General features: G+C 26.4%; 2 protein-coding genes across 2 annotated transcripts in view; both read left to right on the forward strand.

Annotated features, from left to right (window-relative positions):
• LOC100207479 (unconventional myosin-Id) overlaps window positions 1-595 on the forward strand; it is a 99,376-nt gene extending 98,781 nt beyond the window's left edge. The window contains exon 24 of the mRNA XM_065810713.1: window positions 241-595. Within this exon, the coding sequence (XP_065666785.1) occupies window positions 241-397 (157 nt within the window). The 3' untranslated portion in view covers window positions 398-595. The remainder of the gene's footprint in view (window positions 1-240) is intronic.
• A 3,620-nt stretch (window positions 596-4,215) lies between these two features.
• The window catches only part of LOC100205952 (aspartate--tRNA ligase, cytoplasmic), a 30,980-nt gene continuing 12,817 nt past the window's right edge, over window positions 4,216-22,378 (forward strand). The window contains exons 1-5 of the mRNA XM_065810714.1: window positions 4,216-4,498; window positions 10,826-10,913; window positions 18,082-18,111; window positions 19,265-19,322; window positions 19,544-19,636. Coding sequence (XP_065666786.1) covers window positions 4,335-4,498; window positions 10,826-10,913; window positions 18,082-18,111; window positions 19,265-19,322; window positions 19,544-19,636 — 433 coding nt within the window. The 5' untranslated portion in view covers window positions 4,216-4,334. The remainder of the gene's footprint in view (window positions 4,499-10,825; window positions 10,914-18,081; window positions 18,112-19,264; window positions 19,323-19,543; window positions 19,637-22,378) is intronic.

Consider the following 22,378-nt stretch of genomic DNA (forward strand, 5'->3'; position numbering starts at 1 on the left):
AAAAGTGTTTTATTTGTTTAATCCAATTGCATCATTCACTTTTTTGCCTGTTGAAAAAATTTGATTGTTACAACAACTAAGACCGTTTAAATGATGCAACAATTGAAGTAACTGTTTAGCTGCATAATTATAATCAATAAAATAATTAAAAAAATCGATTCAGTAAAACGCGACTTTAGCTTCGTTACTTGTTTTATTATTAGCTTGTTTTAATGTTACTTTCTACTCGTTATTTTATAGAATGGTTGCTTCAAATATTCGCGTAGATGTTCAAGATAACCTTAACATTGAACTTGGTGGCAAAGTCAAAACTGTCATAGTCAAAAAGAAAGTAGATGGTGCACCTGATTTTAATTGGAGTAATAAAAATAATATTATTCTGAACTGTAATTTTTAGTTATTTATATTTATATATGGTTTTATTTACTTGTTACTGAAAATTCAAAAATGATTTTGAATGAGTGATTTTTTAAAAAAAAATTTTAATGATTTTTTGTTTGTTGTAAATTTATAGTAATTTTTTTTTTCTAAATTTTTCTATTTTTTATCTTTAATGTAATTTGGAGAAAATTTTTATATTAAAAAAGCTATTTGATGTAATGACTTTTAATTGTTTTATATTCAGCCCTGCATTTCATAAGAGGTGTGTTAAATAGTTTAACACGTAGAATGAGCTTGGTCTGAAGTCGAATTGTTAACTAGGAAATTATAAAGCTTTTCTTTGCAATTAATTTTATAAACAACTGCAAATAAATGTAAAATAAATTAAATTATTTTAAACAAACAAAAAAATTTATTCAAATCTTGTTAAAAACTACTTTTGTCCTTTTCCGCATAAATTATATTTAATTTCAACAAGGTATGTTCTTTACCATAAATAACAAATGTGGTGTTGAGGGCAACTCTGCGATGGAAAATGAATTAGAACTTTGTCATAGAAAAAAAAAACTTTTTGCAATTGACAAAAGGGATTTAGTTTCTTCAAATATCAAAAACAATATGAAAAATATGAGAATTATTACGGCAAACTCTATCAGCTTGCTTATATATATATATATGAAGACCTCAGTGGAAAAACCGGCGTTGTCACATTTAAAAAGTATTGAGAAAGTATTTATTGATCATTAATAAAAGTCTTTATTTAAAGCAAATGAAACTAAGCAATTTAAAAAAATTTATATTATAATTATTTTATTTAAAATTTATTCAAAAACAAAACATTTTGTAATTTTTTATACAAAAATTTTTTTTTCTTTGCTTTAAAAAGACATTTATTAATGATCAAAAAATACTTTTTAAATGTGACAACGCCGGTTTTTCCACTGAGGTCTTCATATATATATATATATATATATATATATATATATATATATATATATATATATATATATATATATATATATATATATATATATATATATATACACACACACACACACATGGAGTTTTAAATTTATGGTGCAAATCTACTATACTAAAATCCGTAAGTATTAAATAACGTCTTAATTAATGATTCTTACTTTCCTCGACTGTTGTTTATTATTCCTTTTAAATTTACTACATTTTGCTTAGATCAATTTTTAGTATTTTTCTACTTAAAGGCTCTTTGTTTTCCACTAGACATCTGTCCTTTTGTACTTTTATCTCACTCTGCTACACTCTTTTAAACTTATTATGCATCTCAACTTATTAAGTAACTGAAGCAGTTCACAACCCTCACTGACCCTAATTATACTGAGATAAATCACTCAGCGACGGATCGAGGAATTTTATTTTTTTTGAGGGGGGAGGGAGATGTTGAAATATTTTTGTATTTTATACCACATTTACGTCTCCTAAAAAAAAAAAGGTCCTCAATTTCTTAGGTATTTAGAACTTTCAGATTCTGGGGGGAGGGGATGCATACCCACTCCCTCCCCCCCCCCGGATTCGTCACTGAAATCACTATACTTACTGTCATTCAAAAAACCACTTACAATTGTACCCAAGTTAAACTAAACTCCACCTAGTGTCCTGTGGTCTCAGTGTCAATACAGAAGCTTATGGCAATTGTCCTGAGGGGATACTCTAAGATGAGTCTTTTTGGGATAACACAAAGAGATACTTTAACAAAAAGGATGCCCTGGTGTACACCTAGAGTGAACCTCTTGTTGGGATACCAGTCTCGGATGAAAGCTAGGAGTTTTCTTGTCTTCATACTGTACCATAAGACACAAATCCATACCATCCGTGAGACACCCATGACATGTATCTACAATGTATGTTTGCTTTACTAACAACACAAACGCCATAGTATCCGTTTTGTAAAAAATGAATAGTTCTGCTTAACGAATGACATTCTTTTACATCAAATTTACGCTCTACACTAACAACTTTTCATTAGCACAACAGTTAATTACACTTACTTTCTTCAACTATTGTTAATTATTTCTGTTTATATTTACTTAATTTAACTATGATTAATTTTTAATATTTCTCTTCTTAGGGGTTTTTGTTTTCCACTGGACCAGATGTTCTTTTGTACTTTTATTTCAATCTACTACACCTTTTTTAACTTACTATGCTTCTTTAAGGCGTTCACTGCTCAGTGCAGTTCTACTAAAATGCATAGCATTCAACACAAAAAGTAAGAAGTTCCAGGAAATGTTTTTTCTTTATTATTAACAATATGTTGAAAATTTTTCCACAAAATAGATCCCTAGAACTGAATAGAATAAGAACATAACTTTGGATTATATTTTTAAATAAAAAAATTATTTTCTGAAAACTTGGTGGGGTATTTATGGCTTACTTTGCTAAAACAAGGATAAAATACCGTTGGAGACAGTCCATGCTTAAAAAACCGCATAATTAATCATTTGAGTATTTAGGTAACCTTTCAGCCAAATTAATATATTTCAAGTAATTCCGTACCGATCTGAATTTTAAAAATAATTTTATGATCAATAGTATCAAAATCTTTCGTCAAACCAATAAAATACTCGAAGTAATTTGAAAATTTTTAAATGAGCCATAAAATTTCTAAAAAATATTGAAGAATTACAAGTTCATTACAATATTTTTTTTAATCAATATTGATTGCTGTATATCAAGTTGTTGATGATAAAGTGATTATAAATTTTGTTGTGCAAAACTTCTTTCTAAAACTTTAGAGGATACAGAAAGTAATGAAATTGAACAATAATTATTATTGCTTTCAATGTCACCATCTTATAATATTGGAATAACTTTCGCTAATTTTAGAGCTTGAGGAAATATTCCCTGTTTTATTGATATTAAAAAAATCTGAGTAAAGAAATTAAATGAACTTGTTATTGAACTTAGACACCAAATTTAAAGATGCTAGCCACAAATTTAAAGATGCTAGGAAACCAGTTAAAGCTAAAGACGGCTCTTAATTTTATACAATACCATTCTTAAGATTTTTAATTATACTATAAGAGTTTATTATGATTAAGCAGTCGTGGCATATTTGTTATACTTATGGCTCAAACCTAGAGATTTGAGGTTCGATGCCGTTTCTTGCCAAATAGGCGACATCGGTAAGGAAAGAAGAGTGAACTTCCTGGTTAAAGCTTCTTTGCGGTGCTCTGTGATAAGAACATTAGGTCTTTTGGAGCACCATAATAAATAGAAATAAATAAAATATAACTTACAGTTTATATACTATTTCTCAGTTAATATTAGTTATTCAAAATAGTAAAATTATTTAACAACTTGTACAAATTTGCTAGTTCAAATTACTTTTATAAAAATATAAATACAAACTTGTGATGAATTGTGCTGCAATACCAAATGATACCACGGGTCCGAAATTAATACCAGACGATAACAGAAGTTCAATGCCACTTATCTAAGGACTAATTATTAGGCAGTTGTGGCACTGTGGTCAAAGTTCTGGCTCAAAACCAAGAGAATTCTATGTCAGCTCTAGCCTAATCGATATTGGTAAGACAGGATGGCTGAACTTCCAAGTTCATTCCGGAAAAAACATGTGTTTTAGAAGTTTTAGAAGTCAAAGACTTCTAAAATAATAACTTCTAAAATGATAACTGTGTTCTTAGTATATATTTACAAAAAACTAATCAACTTTTAATGTAAATACATCTCCGAGTTTGTAAATTAAGCTAATCACGATTTGAGATAAGAATTTAAATTAAAAAATGTTTATTTACGTCACGCTGTTTTAATTTCTCATTTCCTCCTCCCCCACCCACCCATTGTTTGCTGACATTTATCTACCCATACCCATCCTCCCCCAGTCACGTTAAAGTCGCTCCTTTGTTGTCTTTTTTTTTTTACTATTATTATTATTATTATGTGAGTCTATCTAAATGCAACGTTTCGCACTAATCGCTGCCTGCGTAACACTTAAAGAGACGTTTTTTCTAAATAAATTATTGAAGCCAACAAGAAAGTTGTTCCTTGTTCATCACTATAAACCTGTTCTTGCTTTGCGCACATTTTCAAGTATCAGAGAAGAAATGGCAGATACTGGGTATGTTAAAGTTTGGTATTATTTGAATCATTGTTGTATCTTTAATACTTATAGTTTTTCGTGCCAAACCTCAGCAAATTGTTATAAATTATTTATCACATTTATATTATTATAAATATGAAATGTGAATTAAATTAAAAACGTTTTTTTCTTTTTAAATTTAACTTTTTAAAAGTTATTTTATAGTAATATTATAATATTGTTTATATATTATTACATGTAATTGTAATATTAGTAACATTAAAAATTAAGTTTATTCTTTTTGACTCTTTGGCCTCATCGTTTTTCAACTTCTTTAATGATTGGTTTATTATTTTTTAAAACTAGTTTATTATTTATTTATTTATTATTTATCACAATTTTTTAAAGACGTCTATGATAACTGTGTTCTTACTATATATTTACAAGTGAGGAATTTTCCACTATACAAATTTGAAATAAATAAATACCAATTACGGTATATAGTATGCATATTAGTATTAATATTGCAGTATTATTGCTAATATGCTGCTGTATACTATAGAACATTACTGGAATTTATTTATTTCAAATTTGTATAATGTGTAATTCCATATTTGATTCTGAATTTGTGTAATCTAAAATAGTTTTCAAAATTTAATTCATTCATGAATAACCCCGACATTTGATTTTTCATATAAAAGTATTAAGAAATAAACCAAGGTATTTGTAGTTAGTCCTGTGATGTTGAAAATATGTAATAGTTAAAGCATCATTCAAACTTTTTAGTTATATTATATAAATGTGTTAAAACTTATTTTATTCAATTTTTTAAACAAATTTAAGTTATATAATAGTTAATCACATCTTTATTCATAAATAAATTTTGAGTGTCAAAATGTTGCATTTCTAGAAATTTGGAAGTAGTTCTATAAAATCAACTTTCAATATTCTTTTTTTGGTTGTAAATAAAAAGCTTCTTTTCCCACTTTATCGCATATAAATAGCAAGAGTGGGTCACTAAGTCATTTTTAAAAATTTTTTCAAAAATTGCTTATAAAAACATAAAAGTTGCTATACAAATTCAAGTACATATTGTTAAAATAAAGTCATAATCTAAAAAAGTTAGAGTTAAGCAACAATATATCCACATCGTAACAAATACAGCAAACCATATCACATTTAGTGTTGTGACTTATAATAAAGACAATTACTACAAGCTTGACATTAAAAGTATCACCTTTATATGCAGCATATGTGTGCCATTTGACTCAGAGGATATTATTGGTTGATGGCTGACAGAATAGGGTGGTGTTTTTATGTAAAACAACTGTTGATTTTGTCATAAAATACTAGATTTTAAACCTTTCTTGTATTTATTTACTTACTTTTCTTCTTTTTTTTTTTCTTTTTTTTTACATGAATTGAGCTAAAATAAAATCTCAAAATACATGTTCTATATCTGTATTATCTGTTTGTATCTTAAACATTACTTTTCCTAGTTAAAATGTATTAATGTGTTTAAAGTTATTTTTTGACTTAAAACAATGACAATTGTTTAAAGTCAGAAAAGTGACTTTAAACACTACATAATGTGTATAATACTGATACTTATTATATCAGTATTTAAACAAATAGCTGTTTTGAATTTGGCAAGACATTTTTTATATCTATCAGTAAGTATCAGTAGTTATCAACAGTAAGTGCAACTACTAATGAAGCAAGAAGGCCATTAAATAATAAAGTTAATATTAATTGTGGAAGTTTTTACATTGCATACAGCTGGTTGAAGTTTGTATCTGAGTATCAAAGGATCTAGACGAATCCCTGCCAAAGAAATACAAATCTGGTTCCATGTTGAGTTCTGCTTTAATCTGATCTATTCAGTTCAGAAATTTCTTACTTGCTATTGTGAAAATAGTATTTTTCTTTAAAAAAAAATTTGATGTGCATATTTTTTGACATTTTTAAGTTTATTTTGAATCAGATCATAGAGTAGCTTAGATCAGAGCTTAATACCCATCAAATTGGCCTCTAATTTTTTTTTAATAAACCGTAAACTAGGCATCTTAGACATTTTATATTGCAGAAATGTATTACCAATAAGTGATGCTGGGTTAGAGGGTGTATTCTTGAAAAATTGTCAATTACTTCCTTATCAAACCTCAGTAGAGATTTTCCAGCTTAAATGCAGTGTAGACTCTTTTTTGATAAATGCTCCAAACATGCATACTATTTTGATAATTGCTGTAAACAAAATTACTTAACAGAGTATTTTGATTCAGAAAAAAGTCTTGCTGATTAGATCATGGTCATTAGTATCAGAGAAATTGTTTAGTAAATAACTTTTGTCAGAAAAAAAATGTTTCAGAACTTTGTGGACAAGTACCTAATTCATTAAATCTACTAAATAAAATTTTTTTTTACTTATATATAAGACTTTTGTCTGTCAAAAATTTACCATTAATCAGAATTTCAATGTTGTGCACTAAATTTTTTAGTAAGTTGCCGTGTTACTGGTAATATGTAATCCAGTACAACCTGTTGTTTGGTCTTGTTATAAGATTTTATTGCGTAATGGAAAAATGTAATGCAAGCGAATGTAACTTTACTCAAATCCAAATTTACATCATTAGAATTTAAATTACATCAGTTGCATATTTTAAAGTACTGCATAGTAATTAAATTTAATTTGAAACCACGTTAAAAATCATTTAAAGTCTTTCATCTTTATAAAATATTTATAAAATACTTTTAAATAAAACAATATTGTTATAAAAAAAAAAATCAATTAAATTCAAATATGTTTGGAAAAAAATATTTCCTTATTTTAAAAAACGTATATAGGCATTTCCAAGAAACTATACACATGTTATCAAAGAATAGATTAAGTTTGAAGCGGAATCACGCACAGAACAAAAAATCACAAAATTTAGTTACTAGATAAATAAACTTCAATTCCTCGGAAAACGAAAGTTTCAGTGTATATATATTTTTTTAAATGATATTTTAAACTGTAAAGATTTCCAGAAAGTTATAGGATTGCAATTTGTATCATAGAGTCACAAAAATCCTTCAAATACAGTTCATGAATGATCACAGAATTTATAAATAATAACTTATTAACTACCTGCGTGTTAACTTATTTAATTGAAAAGTTCATTTATTAAGTTTCTATTATTATATAGTTTGTTATGCTTTTAAAGAGATTTACTATTTGAATTTAAATTAGTTATTAATGTTATGTCATCCAAATTTTATTCAAAAAAATGTGCAGTTGCAACAAAAAGATTTTTGTTAAAATGGTTGGTAGCGAATGGGTTAACCATTTAAAAGTTTATTTAACAGCATTTATTTGTTAAACTTTTCATCAAGTACAAATATACACGAAATTTTTATTTAATCATGGGAGAATATATTTAATGAAATTTATTCTGTAAAGCATATATTGCTTACTTTATTTTTAAAATTGAACAATTATTGCTAAAGAATGCAAAAAGTGAAAACTTTTTATTGTCAATTTTTAAACATCTTTGCTTCCAACAAGACTGCAAGCAACCACAATTAGAGTTGTAAGTTGCTGAAAGAGAAAAGATGAAGGTTGTAGAGCAAAATAATGATTGACGGATGACTTAAAGGATTGCAAATTATATGAATCAGGAAAGCAAGATGAAGGAAGCGAATTCTAAAGAGCTGATGTTCGAAGAAAAAAACTAGATGAATAAGCGTTTTTGGAGCACTTAAGAACAGTCACAGAAAAAGGATGACACTTAATTGAATGACGAGTAACACGAGAATGAATTTTAGTAGATGGCACAAGAGACGCTAGCTCTTTAGAGCAGTGTCCATTATAGTATTTGTAGAAAAGAGAAAGAGAAGCAACATTACGACAATGTGATAATGGTTGGAGGTTGGCTGCAAGAGCAGGTCCAACTATGTTTACAATGCATTTTTGCACCTAGTCTAAAAGAGAAAAGGGCATCGTTAGAAGATCCGCCCTGGATATGGCAACAGTATTCCATACAAGGTTGGATTTGAGATTTATAGAGATAGAGAATAGAATCAGAAGTAAGAAAGTGTCGAGTTCGATAAAGAGATGCAACCTTAGCAAATGCTAATTTTGCAACTGATTTGATATATGGTTTCCAAGAAAGATTGGAAGTAAGAGTTAATCCTAGAAGATGAAGAGTAGATGACTCATAAAGTACATCACTGTTCATAGATATAGGAAGATCTAAATTATTGCGATAACGATTAGCTGAAAAAAATTGAGTTTTATCTGTTTTGAAGTTCACCAGCCACTGTGAGCCCATGCTGTAGCCAGCCACTGTGAGCCCCATGCTATTTTCTAACTAAAAATTAAAGAATTCAATATATATCTCTAATAAATGATGTCGTTTACCAAACTTTATCAATTAAAAGTTTAAGAATTTATAAATGGTCATTTCAATAGGAGAACAAAATCATCATAGCGATAAATGGCTTAGATAAACTAGAAAAAAAGTTCACATTGTTTATATAAAAAGATTCAAAATATAAGGTGATCAACGTCTTTGGAATCAAACGCGCTTGAATAAATTATAAAGTCTGTAGATTGCAGCATATATTTTAAAGACTTTGGGAGATTGGCTAACATGGAGACGGCAGGCTTTGAGTAAAACAACAAAGTTAGTTTTTCTCGGTACATGTTTATTATTTTGTTTTACTCAAAAAAATTTAGTCCAAACATTTTTTTTTTTATCATTCTCTTTAATATGAAAACAACTTGTCTCTGCACTTTAAAATCCCTTTAAAATAAAGAAAAATAAAATATTACGCATAGAAATAGAAATGCCTTTGAAAAAAAATATCAGCAATTTTTTTTTTTTTCATATTTTGGCTTTAACAAAATCTTTGCCTACTACTCATAAACTAGTTAATCATTACTAATTGATGTTCATTCTATAATCAATCTAAAAACTTAATGATAATAAAAAAATGTTTTTTAAAAAACAATTTCAAAACTGAAAAAATAATCTTTTCATAAATTGCGTGATTATTGTTTATCCAGCAATACATTTATAACATACAGTTAAAAGCATCAAACACTTTTGTATATTAGCACTTTTGTAATGGTATAAAAAAATTTATTAATTTGAGCTGTAAATAATAAATATATATATTAATGAAGAATAAATAAATAAATTATTAAAAAAATAACACTATAAATAAACAAAATAGTTGAATGTAAAGCGAACATAAAAAAATAACTAAAGTTAAAAAAAATTGTAAAACAGAGCATTTTAAATTTTTAAAAAAAGTTAAATTAAATTTAATAAGATTAAGTTTATGAATATTTAACAATAAATTTAACTTAAATATAATGAATAAATTGAAATTAAATTTTTTTAAAACAGAAAGTAGAAAAACATTTATTTAAATTTTATAAGTTTTTTATATCTAAAAAAAAATTGTTTCACAACTTCAGTGAAAAAGTTTTTTAAACAATTATTGCTTTAACGTTTTTCGCATAAACTATTTTAAAAGACTGCTTAAATAATCTAGTTGAAAAAGGTTTTGGCATTACGTAAATTGCTTAACACGTAGGTGAAATTTCCATTTCACACTTAAAATTCACATGGTGTACGCTTCTTAACAAGGCCTGTGTTATCCACTGCCTTATGGGATTTATTTTTTAGGTAAAGGCTGAGAAAAGTCAACTGGTATAAATAGAATATAAATATAATATATAACAGAATGTAAATATAGTATATAAATAAATATCTTTATTGATCTTGAAGCTTATGAGTAAAGACTAGAAATCTCAATAAAACTTGATTTGGGCAGATTAAAATTCTATGAAATCTTGCTATTGACTTTTAAAATGATATTTTTCTGCCAAGTTTTTAGGGTTTAAAAAAAAAAAATTTAACATTGTTTCTAGGATGATGAACGCTGGATCTTCTTGACAAAAACAACTTTTAACATGTTGGATTAGAACCCTGTGTTGTGTTCTATTTAAAAAATAAGTTACAAATATTTTCTTGTAATAGAGTTACATTAATGATAAAACATAGAAGAACAATTTTTACAATAATTTTTTTAAAAAGTAAAATAAGTCACTAAAAACATATTTTTAAATGTTACTGATTTTTTTAATTTAGAAAATTGAAAGTATGAATTTCAAGTTAATTACATGATGTAGAGCATCATGCAACAAATTTAAATTTATAGTATTAGAATAAAATATGTATTTAAATATAGAATCTATTACAGATTCAAAGCAGCAAATCAATTTCTAAACAATTTTAATTGAAGGTAATAAATGAAGCATATACTTTTTTGTTCGGAATCATTTAAAAAAAAGCATTTTCCAAAAAATATTTTTAGTGAGCAAATACTTTCAAAGAAAGCAATAAAAAAGCTGGAAAAGGAGCAATTAAAGGCAACCAAAAAGCAAGAGCGAAAGGCACAGTTAGTAAGTTCTTTTTTCATTTTTACATTAAATTAATTACAGATGAAATTTAAAATCAATTTTTTTATTAATAATTTATGTAGTATGATAAATACAGTGCTGGTATTGCAAGTTGTGTTTAATTTTATTATATTTTCTCTAAGGACTAATTAAAGTCTAATTGATCATGGTTCCTATAAATGTTTTGTGAAACATTTATAGGAACCATGTAAAAATTAGACTTTGATTCCTGTTTTTAATTTCCTCTAAAAATTGTTTTGTATTAGAAATTTTAAAATATACTTTTATGAAGTCTTACATAAGACACCTAATTACCTGCATAAGAATAAACTAATTTTATAATTGTTATTTATTATTAATTACAGGGGTGTACTCTCATGTTCGTCTGGTGGTACAGGACGACTCGTCTCCAGGGGTGACTGAAATTTAAAAAAAATACTGTCTGTAGCCCAGAGGGACAACCAGTTACTTTCAAAAGTGTATTTATTAATAAAACTATAGTTTGATCTATAAAGATTTTATTCCTTGCAATTATTTAAAAGAAAACTTTAATAAGCATTTAAAGTAGTATACACCTTGTTTAACAATGAGTACACTATGGTGCGTTATATAATTTTACCAAACTTAATAAAAAGCTGACACGCAAATTAGTATTTTGAAGTGTGACTGTACTGTTTTTTTAAACACTGTTATTGCATTTTTAAACAGGCTTCTCAATTTAAAATGAGTTTTAAATTTACGTTTTATTTCATTTCCAAATGCTATTGTATCATTTTTTAAACCTTAAAGCATTTGAACTTAGCATTGAATTTACTTGCATTTTGAATCATGTGAATGAGCAGTTGAATCATTAATTACTCTGAATCTCTTTTGTTTTTCATTAGTAAAATATTTTTTTTTCTAACTTTGTCAAACAAAATTAAAAAAATAATAAACATTAATATGCATATGAAAAATTATTATTAGAACGCAATTAATGATGCAAGTGGAAATTCTTTTTTTCTAAATAAAAGAAATTTAGTATAATGAAAAATGCTCAAAACATTAAAAACATAATATTTTAAACATTCAACTAAATTAAATTTGACTGAAGATTGAGAGAGAATTATTTTTTCTATATATAAAATGTTTCTTTGCAGTTTTTGCTTTCAACATTTTTGCTTCGCATAATGATACCTTTGTTAAGATTGACAAAAACAAACAATACAATACAGTTAACAACTACAACAAAAATGACAACACATCTTTAATTTAATTAATAAATTAATTAATTTACTTTTAAATAAACTGTTTCTTACTAGACGTATTTAAGTAGTCTGACGTTTAAACTTTTTTTCTTTGTTATTTCCACCCAAGAAAAAATACAAAAAAGGAAACTTTTACACCAGGCTATTGATTATCATAAAAAAACAGGAGGGTATACCGCTGAATTACTAGCAGTAATAATAGCAGTAAAAAAATGAACAGTTTTAAAATTCTTTAAATAAATAACAATAAGATATTAAAAAATAAGACATAAATATAATAATCCTACTGAAAAATCGACAAACAAATTAAAAAGAAACATTCAAACATTTGAAAGACCTATGTTATATGCTTTCTATTTTTCAATTAAAGAAATATTTTTAATAAACATTTGTTGTTGTCATTTTTTTCCCCTTTTTTTTCATATAAGTTAACTGATTTTAATAAAAATAATCACTATTATTTTTAGGGATGTACCCTAAAAATAATAGTGGAACTCTGTTCCGGCCGAAATTTGTGACTTTTAGGTCATTCATTTTTTTAAGACATGTGACACATACTGTAAATTAAATAAAAAAAATAATTGTCCAACAGTGCAATTAAGTAGTGTAGGTACTGTAAGTACTGTAGGTAAACCTAGGTAAAAAATACCAAATTCTTAACAAACACTGTGTAAATTTATTCGCAATTATGTAATCAATTATGTAAAGGTTTCTAGAAGTTTAGGAATATTGTGGTGCAAAAAGAGTTCCTATCCAGTTTTGGGCAACAAACTAGCTCTTTTATCATCAAAAATATTACCTGCCTCTGAGAATAGTCTCATTTTAAATGTTATTAAATTTTAAATAATTAAAAAGTATACGAAGCCTAATAAAGCATATAATTTAATTTTAACTTAAATGGAAAAATAGAAAACAAAGAAATAATTTTAAATATAAATTATATTCAGGTTAAAACATTCAATAAATAAAAATGTAAGAAACAAATAAAAAAAACATATTAGATTTAAATGAAACAAGGATCAAATTAATGAAATAGGTTGTATATATTATAGGTTATAAATATATATTATGTAGCCACAAAGCTGAGGTGCAAGCTGTTACTTTCTATCTTGAAGATAAAAACTGCATAAATATAACTTTCGTTCTGGCCGGAATTTTATTAACAATTCTGGCAAATCTGGTTCTGGCCGGAGTTCAAAATTTCCAATCTGGTACACCCCTAATTTTTTTACTTAAAGTTTAGCTATTATAAAATAATATTTTTTTTTTTGTATTTTTATTACACTTATTTTTTTATCATTAAATTGTAAAAAAAGGTATTTAAAATCATTATGAAAGTTATTACTTTAGTAAATGTAAAGTGAATTTAATAAAATAGTTTAAAATTTTATAGAATAGCATAATTGTATTTTTGTAGTTAATAGTGGTGCTTTTTTTTATCTACAAATTTATCTACTACTTCTCTACAACAGCTTATGAATTTGTTTTGTTAATAATATTTAAAAAAATTTTAGTATACTTTCATTTAAAAAAATAAACACTGGACTTGAATATCAACTTCATTTAAAAAAGGCTTTAAAAATTTAACAATTCTGGTTTAAAAAATGCATCGTTATAAATTAATTGATGAATTAATTGTGAATTTTAATTACGTTAGGAATAATAAGCTTGGAATCTTTTATCTTTAATGTTTTTTTTATTAATATAGAAAACCTTTTAAAATAAAGTAATGAGTTCAAACTAGCAACCAGACAATCTCTAATGGACTTATTATAAAAGGACAAAAATAGACTTCGACAAAGCACTAATTGCAACAATTTTAATTACAACTATCAAAAATGAATTGTCTATAAAAAATGTTTGTCTTTCTAGACAATCATTTTAAAAACGGACACTAAATGAACAATCTCGATTTTTTAATGAGGTATAGAAGATCTATTTAATATATAATTTGGACTTATAACGAGTAATTAAATTTTCACTGCAGCATCGTTTCAAAAACTGAAAACGAGCACAAAATTAAAAATACAATTTTTCTAACAGAAGTTCATTTTTTAATTTTTTGTCCAGCGTGTGCTGTTGATTAAAAAGTTAATGTCTATTTAAAAACCTCAAAATGGACTATTTTGTGCTCAATTGAAGTTCATTAATTACTCAGTTCAGTTGTTTTTCAATTCTCAGTGAATGTGCGTGAAAATTTATTTTTAAAATGCCCTCTCCAGTTTGGGATTACTTCAAAAAAGTTGAAGGTAAGTTTATCATTTAAAAAATTTTCCTTAGTCACTAAAATCTTTATCACCTTCAATAAAATTATTTTAAAAATATGTGATCAAGGAGTTGTCCTTTATAAAATGTGGATTAGTAAGTAGAAGATTCCAATAGGTGTTAAAATTTATTTAGGTTTGTGAATAAAACAATAGTGAAAAAGAAAAATGTTTTTTACTTTCATTTTATTGATATTCGTCATGTACGCAAGTTTTAAACAATAATTAATCATGGGCAATGATCGTCATTTGGAGTTTTGATGTCATTTCAATATTTTTTTAATATTATAAATTTACTACATAACAATCCTCAAATAATACGGTAATGAAAGATTTCTGGTTTTATGAAATCAAGTAAATTTAGACAAAATCATAGACACCAAATAGACAAAAAATTATGCTTTGTAGACTTATGAAGTAAAAATTATTTTTTAACTGAGCAATCTTAGGACACCATCAAAAATTTGATAGACACAACAAGGACAAAAAATTAAACATTTGTTGTGTCCATTACGACATACAGAATTGTCTATGTCTGTGTCGTAAGTCTATCCATAGACTAGTCTGGTTACTAGTTCAAACAATTGTTTAATAATTATCAGCATATTTAATTTAACTTATGTTTTTTTAACTGATTTAGAAATAGTAAGTTTTCATATAAATACATGCTATTAATCATTTAAAAAAGAAATGATTTAATTCTTTTTTAAACCATTTCATGATTTGTATAAACATGCATTTTTTTAAACATACGTTTCACGATTTATATAAACATGCATTTTTTTAAACATACATTTCACGATTTATATAAACATGCATTTTTTTAAACATACATTTCACGATTTATATAAACATGCATTTTTTTAAACATACATTTCACGATTTATATAAACATGCATTTTTTTAAACATACGTTTATTCGTAGAAAGTAATAAATTATAAAGGAAAAAGAATTAAATTTTTGAAGTGCTTTGTTAATCAAATAAAATAAACAAAAAAAGATTCTTAATAGCTCTTCCTAATCTCTCTTGTAAAAAAAAATAATTAAATCATTTCGATTAAAATATAAAATTGTTTTTTTCTGTTGTCATAAATGCTTAGCCATTGTAAAGTTAAAAAAAATTCTCTTCAATAGTGATTTATTATTTAATTTGAAAGCGTTTCGATAATATAAAATATTATTGAAACGCTTTTCAATCTTTGTAAAGATCAAATTTATTATTTTATAACGGCTTTCAAAAACATTTGTCATTCTTTATTAAAATAAAGTAAGATTGTTTATTAAATATCTACATTTAATTTAACTTATTTTTTTTGCTAATTTAAAAAATAGTAATTCCCATATAAATACTTGCTAGTAACTAATTTTGCATTAAAAAAAATGAAAAAATAATTTCTTTTTGAACCATTTCATGCATTTTTTAATCATATATTTATTCCTAGAAAGTAATACATAATAAAAAAAAGTACTTAAATTTTCAAAATGCTTATGTAGATAGAGTAATAAACAAAATAGATTCTTTTTTTTTATCAGAAATGTGTAAAAAAACCTTTGTAAAGTTAGAAAAAATTCCATTAGCAGTGATTTGTTACTTTATTTGAAAATGCTTTGAAAATATAAAAACAAAGGTTTTAATTCTAACTGCTTCCAAAATCATTTGTAATTTTTTTCAACTAAATCTTTTTAAATGAATTAACTTTAATTATTCTTATATAAGTTCATTAAAGAGACTATTTTTGTCTAAAAAAGTTGTTGTTTATTAAATTGAAATTTTTAGCTTCCATTCCTGTCTGAATCCAGGAAGTTATGTAGGAGGCGCATTTATCAGCTGAGAGAGAAAAGACATTAACCCAAGGACCATCACGAAAAAAAACACAAATAGAATCCCAGTCAACTTTAGGGTAGTAGCAAGTAGTGCGATGATAGGGTGAGTCTGTGAAAGAAGTTTGAGTTAAAAGATTTATTGAGATCATTGCATGGTCAGAATCACCAAAGGGAGAAAAGGGAGAACTGATTACAAGCTAGGGTCAAAGCCATAAATCATGGAGTGATGTTAAATGATTAGGTTGTCAGGAAATTGAGTCACAAAGTTGACTATCTGAGTAAGAGATTGAGAAATGCAGAGGTTATAGGCTTTAGTGCAGTAAAGTCACCAATAACTATTGGCAGAGGGGTAAAAAGAGAGGCCATGGTCAATTTGATTAGAAATTATATCTAAAAGAGTGCAGTCTCAGAAAGAAAGAGAATGATAAAGAACAAAGAGTGAAGAGGTGCTAAGTGGAAGCACATAAAAGAATGGTCAAAGGATTCGAATCTGAATTTACGACAAATAGGTATATTGTTGCGTATGTATATCCTAAGCCAAGCATGCGATTATTGGTGTCTTTGCAAATCAAAGGATAGTACCCATCAACACTGAGATCTGAAGAAGGAATAGCAGAATTTAAATTAGTCTCACTAAGAGCAAGCAAGTCTGGTGAATTTTGCAAAAGGTAAGATTCAACTGATAAAAAGTTGCTTTGCAGACTACGAATATTTGTAAAAGATATATTAAAGCATTTAGGTGGTGGGTATGGTTTTTTATGTTTAAAATTTTGTATTATTTTCAGCATGATTTAAGTTTAAAGAGTACTTGACTCATTCATAGATAGAGCTCAGCCTCCTAAGCAATGAGCTATGCAGTTGTCTAGTGGTCCTGTTAATTAATCTTAAGTTGTAACAAAGGGTTATTTATGCGACCTTGACAATCCGCACCAAAAGTGTTAATAAGGACACCATCCATGCGCAACATGGCACAGTTAATACTCTAATGTTTTGCAGTTGTTGATGGAATCAGCCTCTCTGATAGCCACAGAGTTTGGAAACCTTTACTACCAGCTGGCCTCAGAACGATTAAAAAGAGTTTTAGAGCTGCACCCTCATTAGGAAATAGCAGTGTTCAGTATTGTGTAAGGACAATGAATTTTTTTTATTTTTTTATTTTATGGCTAAAGTGCATTAGAGCATAGATTTGGTGTTACTGTGCAGTTCTTGATCGAAAATCTACAAAAGTAATAATAATTCTTATTTCTCAAAAATTAGTATACAACTGCATCATGTCTGATGACATTATTATCCAAATTAGCTTCCAAGTGATCCCTTAAAAAAAAATAGGGGTGACATGAATAGTGTTGCAAAATTTAGAATGTTCTGAGTGATTGTTGCATTTTTTTATTTTTTATTGTCAATAATCAGAATAAGGAATGATGTTGCAAAGTGTTGCATTTTTGATTGTTGAAAAATAGAATAAGAAAGGTTTGATAAATAGTGTAGAAAGCAAAATAAAAGAATAGTGTTGCATTTTTTTAATTAAAGTTTTTTCAATTGAACACTTCTTTAATTAATTTAATTGTTGCAGATAATAGTTATTTTTATTCTAATTGTAATATTCTATATTATTAGTTATAAAAAGTTATTAATAAAGTGATAAATTTATCTTATAAATTTATAATGTATATTAACCTTTAGTTGTTAATTGAACTAAGATAAATTGAAATCTTCTTTTAAATTTGTTGAGTAGTCTCATTATATAATGTTATATAAAGTCTGTAAAGATTGTAGTAAATAAATTTTTTTTAAAGTTTAGTATTGTTTAGTAGACTTTTAAATTTTTTTTATAGGATGCCGAGGTTGTACAGCAGACTGAAGATGTAAGTTAAATTATGTTGTGAATATATATTAAGTATAATTTATATATATAATTACTATTGCATATGTCTACATGATACTAATATATTATTTGCACTTTAATCCTAACTATTTCATAAAAGTAAAAAAAAGGAAAATGTTATATTTTTTTTACATAAAATGTATTTTAGAAATGGTAGACTTTTTTTTTGTGTGCATGTTTTAGAATGTTATGGGTTATACATAGAGTTTTATTAAAACTTTTATTTGATGCCTAAAATATGTCACTTATTTAAAATAAATACTCCTTCCTAGTAGGGGAGAGTAGTTACTTAAAGGTGGGGGGCGGTTCAATAATACTTTTTTATTGATTATTGGGTTCATTGTCACTCAATTTATTTTAGCAGATTTTATAACGCTACAAGATTGAAGCAACATTTTTAAAGATTGTTTTTTTTTAATTGTTTTCTTTTGAGTGACAAGAGTAATTATCAAAACTTTCCTACTAGAGAAGCTGCCAATTGAAAGCTTTGAACCTTTCTGCTTAGTCTAGACATCTTGAGTTAGATCTTAATCAATTAAAAGAGCTAATTAATCCATAGTAAACTGTTGCCATACCACTATTCTTCTCATCTGAATCAGCTTGGTTATTATTTAAAATTAGGTGTTAATGTTCCTTTTGATCTGATTCTGAATCAAAATCAGATCAAGAGGAAAATCAACATTTAAACATAAGTACTTTTTTGGCCCAAAATGCTTATTATTAGATCTTAAACTGATTGTCCAGATTATCACATAGTTTGCGTTCTCCATGACAACACTTGACCACATGTATATTCACCTTAATGTGATGGGTAAGATAATATCTCCCTGGTAAATTCCAATAAGTTTTACCAAGTTAATTTAGCAACTAAATAATTGAATAAAATTTTTTAGTTCAATCATTAAATTTCAAGTTAATCAGATAATAGCTTTAATTTCTTTAACAATTTAAACAAAACCAAAGAAACTTATAAATCAGGCTTAAATAGATAAAAATGCTTTTAAAGTATTTTAAACATAATAGTGTCAAATAAAAATCAATAATTTAAAGTTAAAAAAAGAACTTTGATATAAAAAAATTTATATAATTATTTAATTATATAATTACATATTGTACGCTTTTTCAATATATAGGATTATAGCACTGGAATGTATGGAGATTTGCCTTTGGCACAATCACAGATAAAAATTAGTAAGTTTGTTTAACATATTTCTTTTTGTTTCTCATCTTTCTAATTTTATCTTCATCTATTTTATATAAGTTTTAATATAGTTGATATATTGCTATGCATTGTAACTAATTTGTTTCTTTATATTTTATTGACATGTATATTATATTGTTTTTATTATAACTAATTTTGCAGAAAATAATAATTTGTTTTTACGTCATAAAAATTGTATATTCTTCACTAGGTCGTGATTGGACCAATGTTTGTGATCTTAATCCATTAAAGAAGAATGAAAAAGTTCTTCTTAGAGCTCGTCTTCATACTAGTAGAGGAACAGGTTAGTCTTCTTGTGCAATTTTTTATTCAAATAAAAATAATGTACAAAAAGATTTTTCAAAGCAAATAAAATGTTTTGAAATTTTTTGTGTCATTAAAGTTTTAATCCATTTAAACAATAATGAATTAAAGTTATTAGTTTCTTAGTATTCTAATAACTTGTGTGTCTAACAAGAGCTTTCACTATCTTATTTAGTTTGTTTTTTATTGTAATTTCTGGAGTTTGGCTTCCACTCTTCTGTAATTACTAATTGTAATTGTTATTGTTTCCTCACTTTGTATTATTTCTTCTGCCAATTCATTTTATAGAGGCTTGATGGAATTTTAATCTGGAAATTGTGTAATGTATAAAGTAGCTTAACTATTTTTAAGATAAGCCAGGCCTAGAAAGGTTTAGGTGTTTTTTTTGCTATTATCTAGCTGAAAGATACAAAACCCAGTTCAAATAAACATATAGATCCATATTTTATTGATAAAAATCACATTTCCTACGCCTGCAGCATTCATATATTCCCACACTATAACACTTTCTTCACCACTCTTTACTGTTAGACATGTTAAGTTTAAACTCATTGCTGAAATGTACTGATTCCCAGAATGTTTGTGGTTTATTTATGTGAAGCTTTGTTAAGTCTGAGGCCTTTATTAGATTTGATGATATAGGGCTTCTTTAGTAGGGCGTATTATATTCAGTATTTCTCTAAGTCATTCTAAAAATAATGCTTAATAAAATTCTTTACTATCTCATAGTGTCTTATAGAAGGCCTCCTAAGTATAGGTTTTAAGAGTAAAATGTAAACCTGTGTTACTTTGTTTCCAGCCTAGAATGGTAAAAACTGAAACGTTTTAACTCTACTAATAGGTTTTCTTGAATCTACTCTTTTTTACTGTTTACTATGGTTTTTAGTTAAAGTTATGTAACTTTTTTTGTTATATCCTAATAAAGGTACAGATCTAAAACAGTTTAATGGTTCTGAGGGTTAGATAATATTAAAGTTTCCTAAACTTTATGGTAGCTCTCAGAGGTTGATTCCATTAACTGCTGTAAAATATTTCTCCTTGTTAATGTATCTTAGATATGTTTATATCCATAAGTCTCCCAAATGCTTTTTGTGTAAATTGTTGAGAAGATTGTAATATATTAGGATCCTTTGTATGACTTAAAGTTGATTAGTAAAACTGTGGCTTATTGCTTAAGGTGCCATGCACTATCTTTGATTGAGTCAAGTTCTCTAATAATTTAAAACATGACTAGTACCCAATAATGGTAAACATAAAAAAACCATCAAATACAACTTGAATTACCACCTAGTTGTTTTAATTTTTAATTCATGGCCTTTGAATTAACTTTTATCTGTTGAATCTTGCTTTTTTCTTTAGTTTAATCTTTCATCTTTTATTTATTTTTGTACAAAATACTGGTGTATGATTTAGGCCGGTTCTTTTAATAATGCACTTTTTTAGCTAGCAAAAGATTTTGTACAGAGTTAATACAGTATTGGGAATTTATGTCATTGTTGTCCCCTCAGCCTCCCCTCCACTTTGCCCCATTCTAATTATCAGGTTGGCTAACACCCTTGTGTTATGAATACAATTTTGAAGCTATAAGTGTACACTGCTAGTATAATTAATGTGTCCTGCGAAAAAGTTAGCCATAAGTCTCGTAGCTTCTAAATGTTTATACCAGTTACTAGTTATTATTATTATTATTATTATTATTATTATTATTATTATTATTATTATTATAATTATTATTATTATTATGATTAGCCTGTTTACAGCTATTTAAAATCATTGTAAAAAATAGTACAAAACAGCACTTCATATAATTTTTACAAATATCCTTTTTCTTTTAAAAGCTTCATGACTTGATTCTTGAATTCTTTCCTGCCAAGCGATTTAAATTCATTTGGCAGTTTGTTGTACAACTTTGTCCCATTGCAAAAGATAGGCTCTTGTCTGCTTTTTTTGTTCTGGATTTTAAAGTGATAATTATTTGCATTTCTTGTAAAATAATTGTGTACTTCATTATTTTTTATACAAAATCCTTGAAAGACATTTTATGTAGTTGAATAGTATTGTGTAAAAATGTAAATACTTTCATTTGAATATTTTTTTTTTACAGATAGCCAGTTTTATCTAGACAACATATCATTACTATGTGTGAAACAGAAACCAGCCACATTTTAATATTGTTCTCCTTGCTTTGTTTTGTAACTTTTGTAGCTTTTAAATATCATTTTCGTTTACATCGAAGAATAATGAAGCACAATATTGAAAATAAGGTGCATTAATTGTATTAAAACTTATTGCTTCGGCCCTTCTAGTCAGATACCTACCAATTCTTATAAGAATAACCAGTCATCTTAGCAATTTTAGCTGCAGTATCGGTAATGTGTTCAGAAAAATTCAAATTGTAGTTAATTTTAATACCCAGGTATTTTACACATTCACTGAGGTATTTTACTGAATTTAACTACTTCATTTGCAAGCTTGACACATGTTTGGATATCTGTTTGGATATTTTTCAGTGATTCTTTAATGTTTTACCTTGGAACTTGTAATCAACATACTCATTGACTTACTAGCATTTAGTTTCAATCCAATTTCAATAAACCAGACACTAAGTACTTCCAATTCATCATTTAACTTTATCACCAAATCTTCATGATTTTTATCTTCAATGTAGACTAATGTGTCATCTGCAAAGAGATTAATTTTTACATATCAGGTAGCACTGCCA

Source organism: Hydra vulgaris, chromosome 11, assembly GCF_038396675.1.
Source record: "Hydra vulgaris chromosome 11, alternate assembly HydraT2T_AEP".
NCBI classification, from domain to species: Eukaryota; Metazoa; Cnidaria; class Hydrozoa; order Anthoathecata; family Hydridae; genus Hydra; species Hydra vulgaris.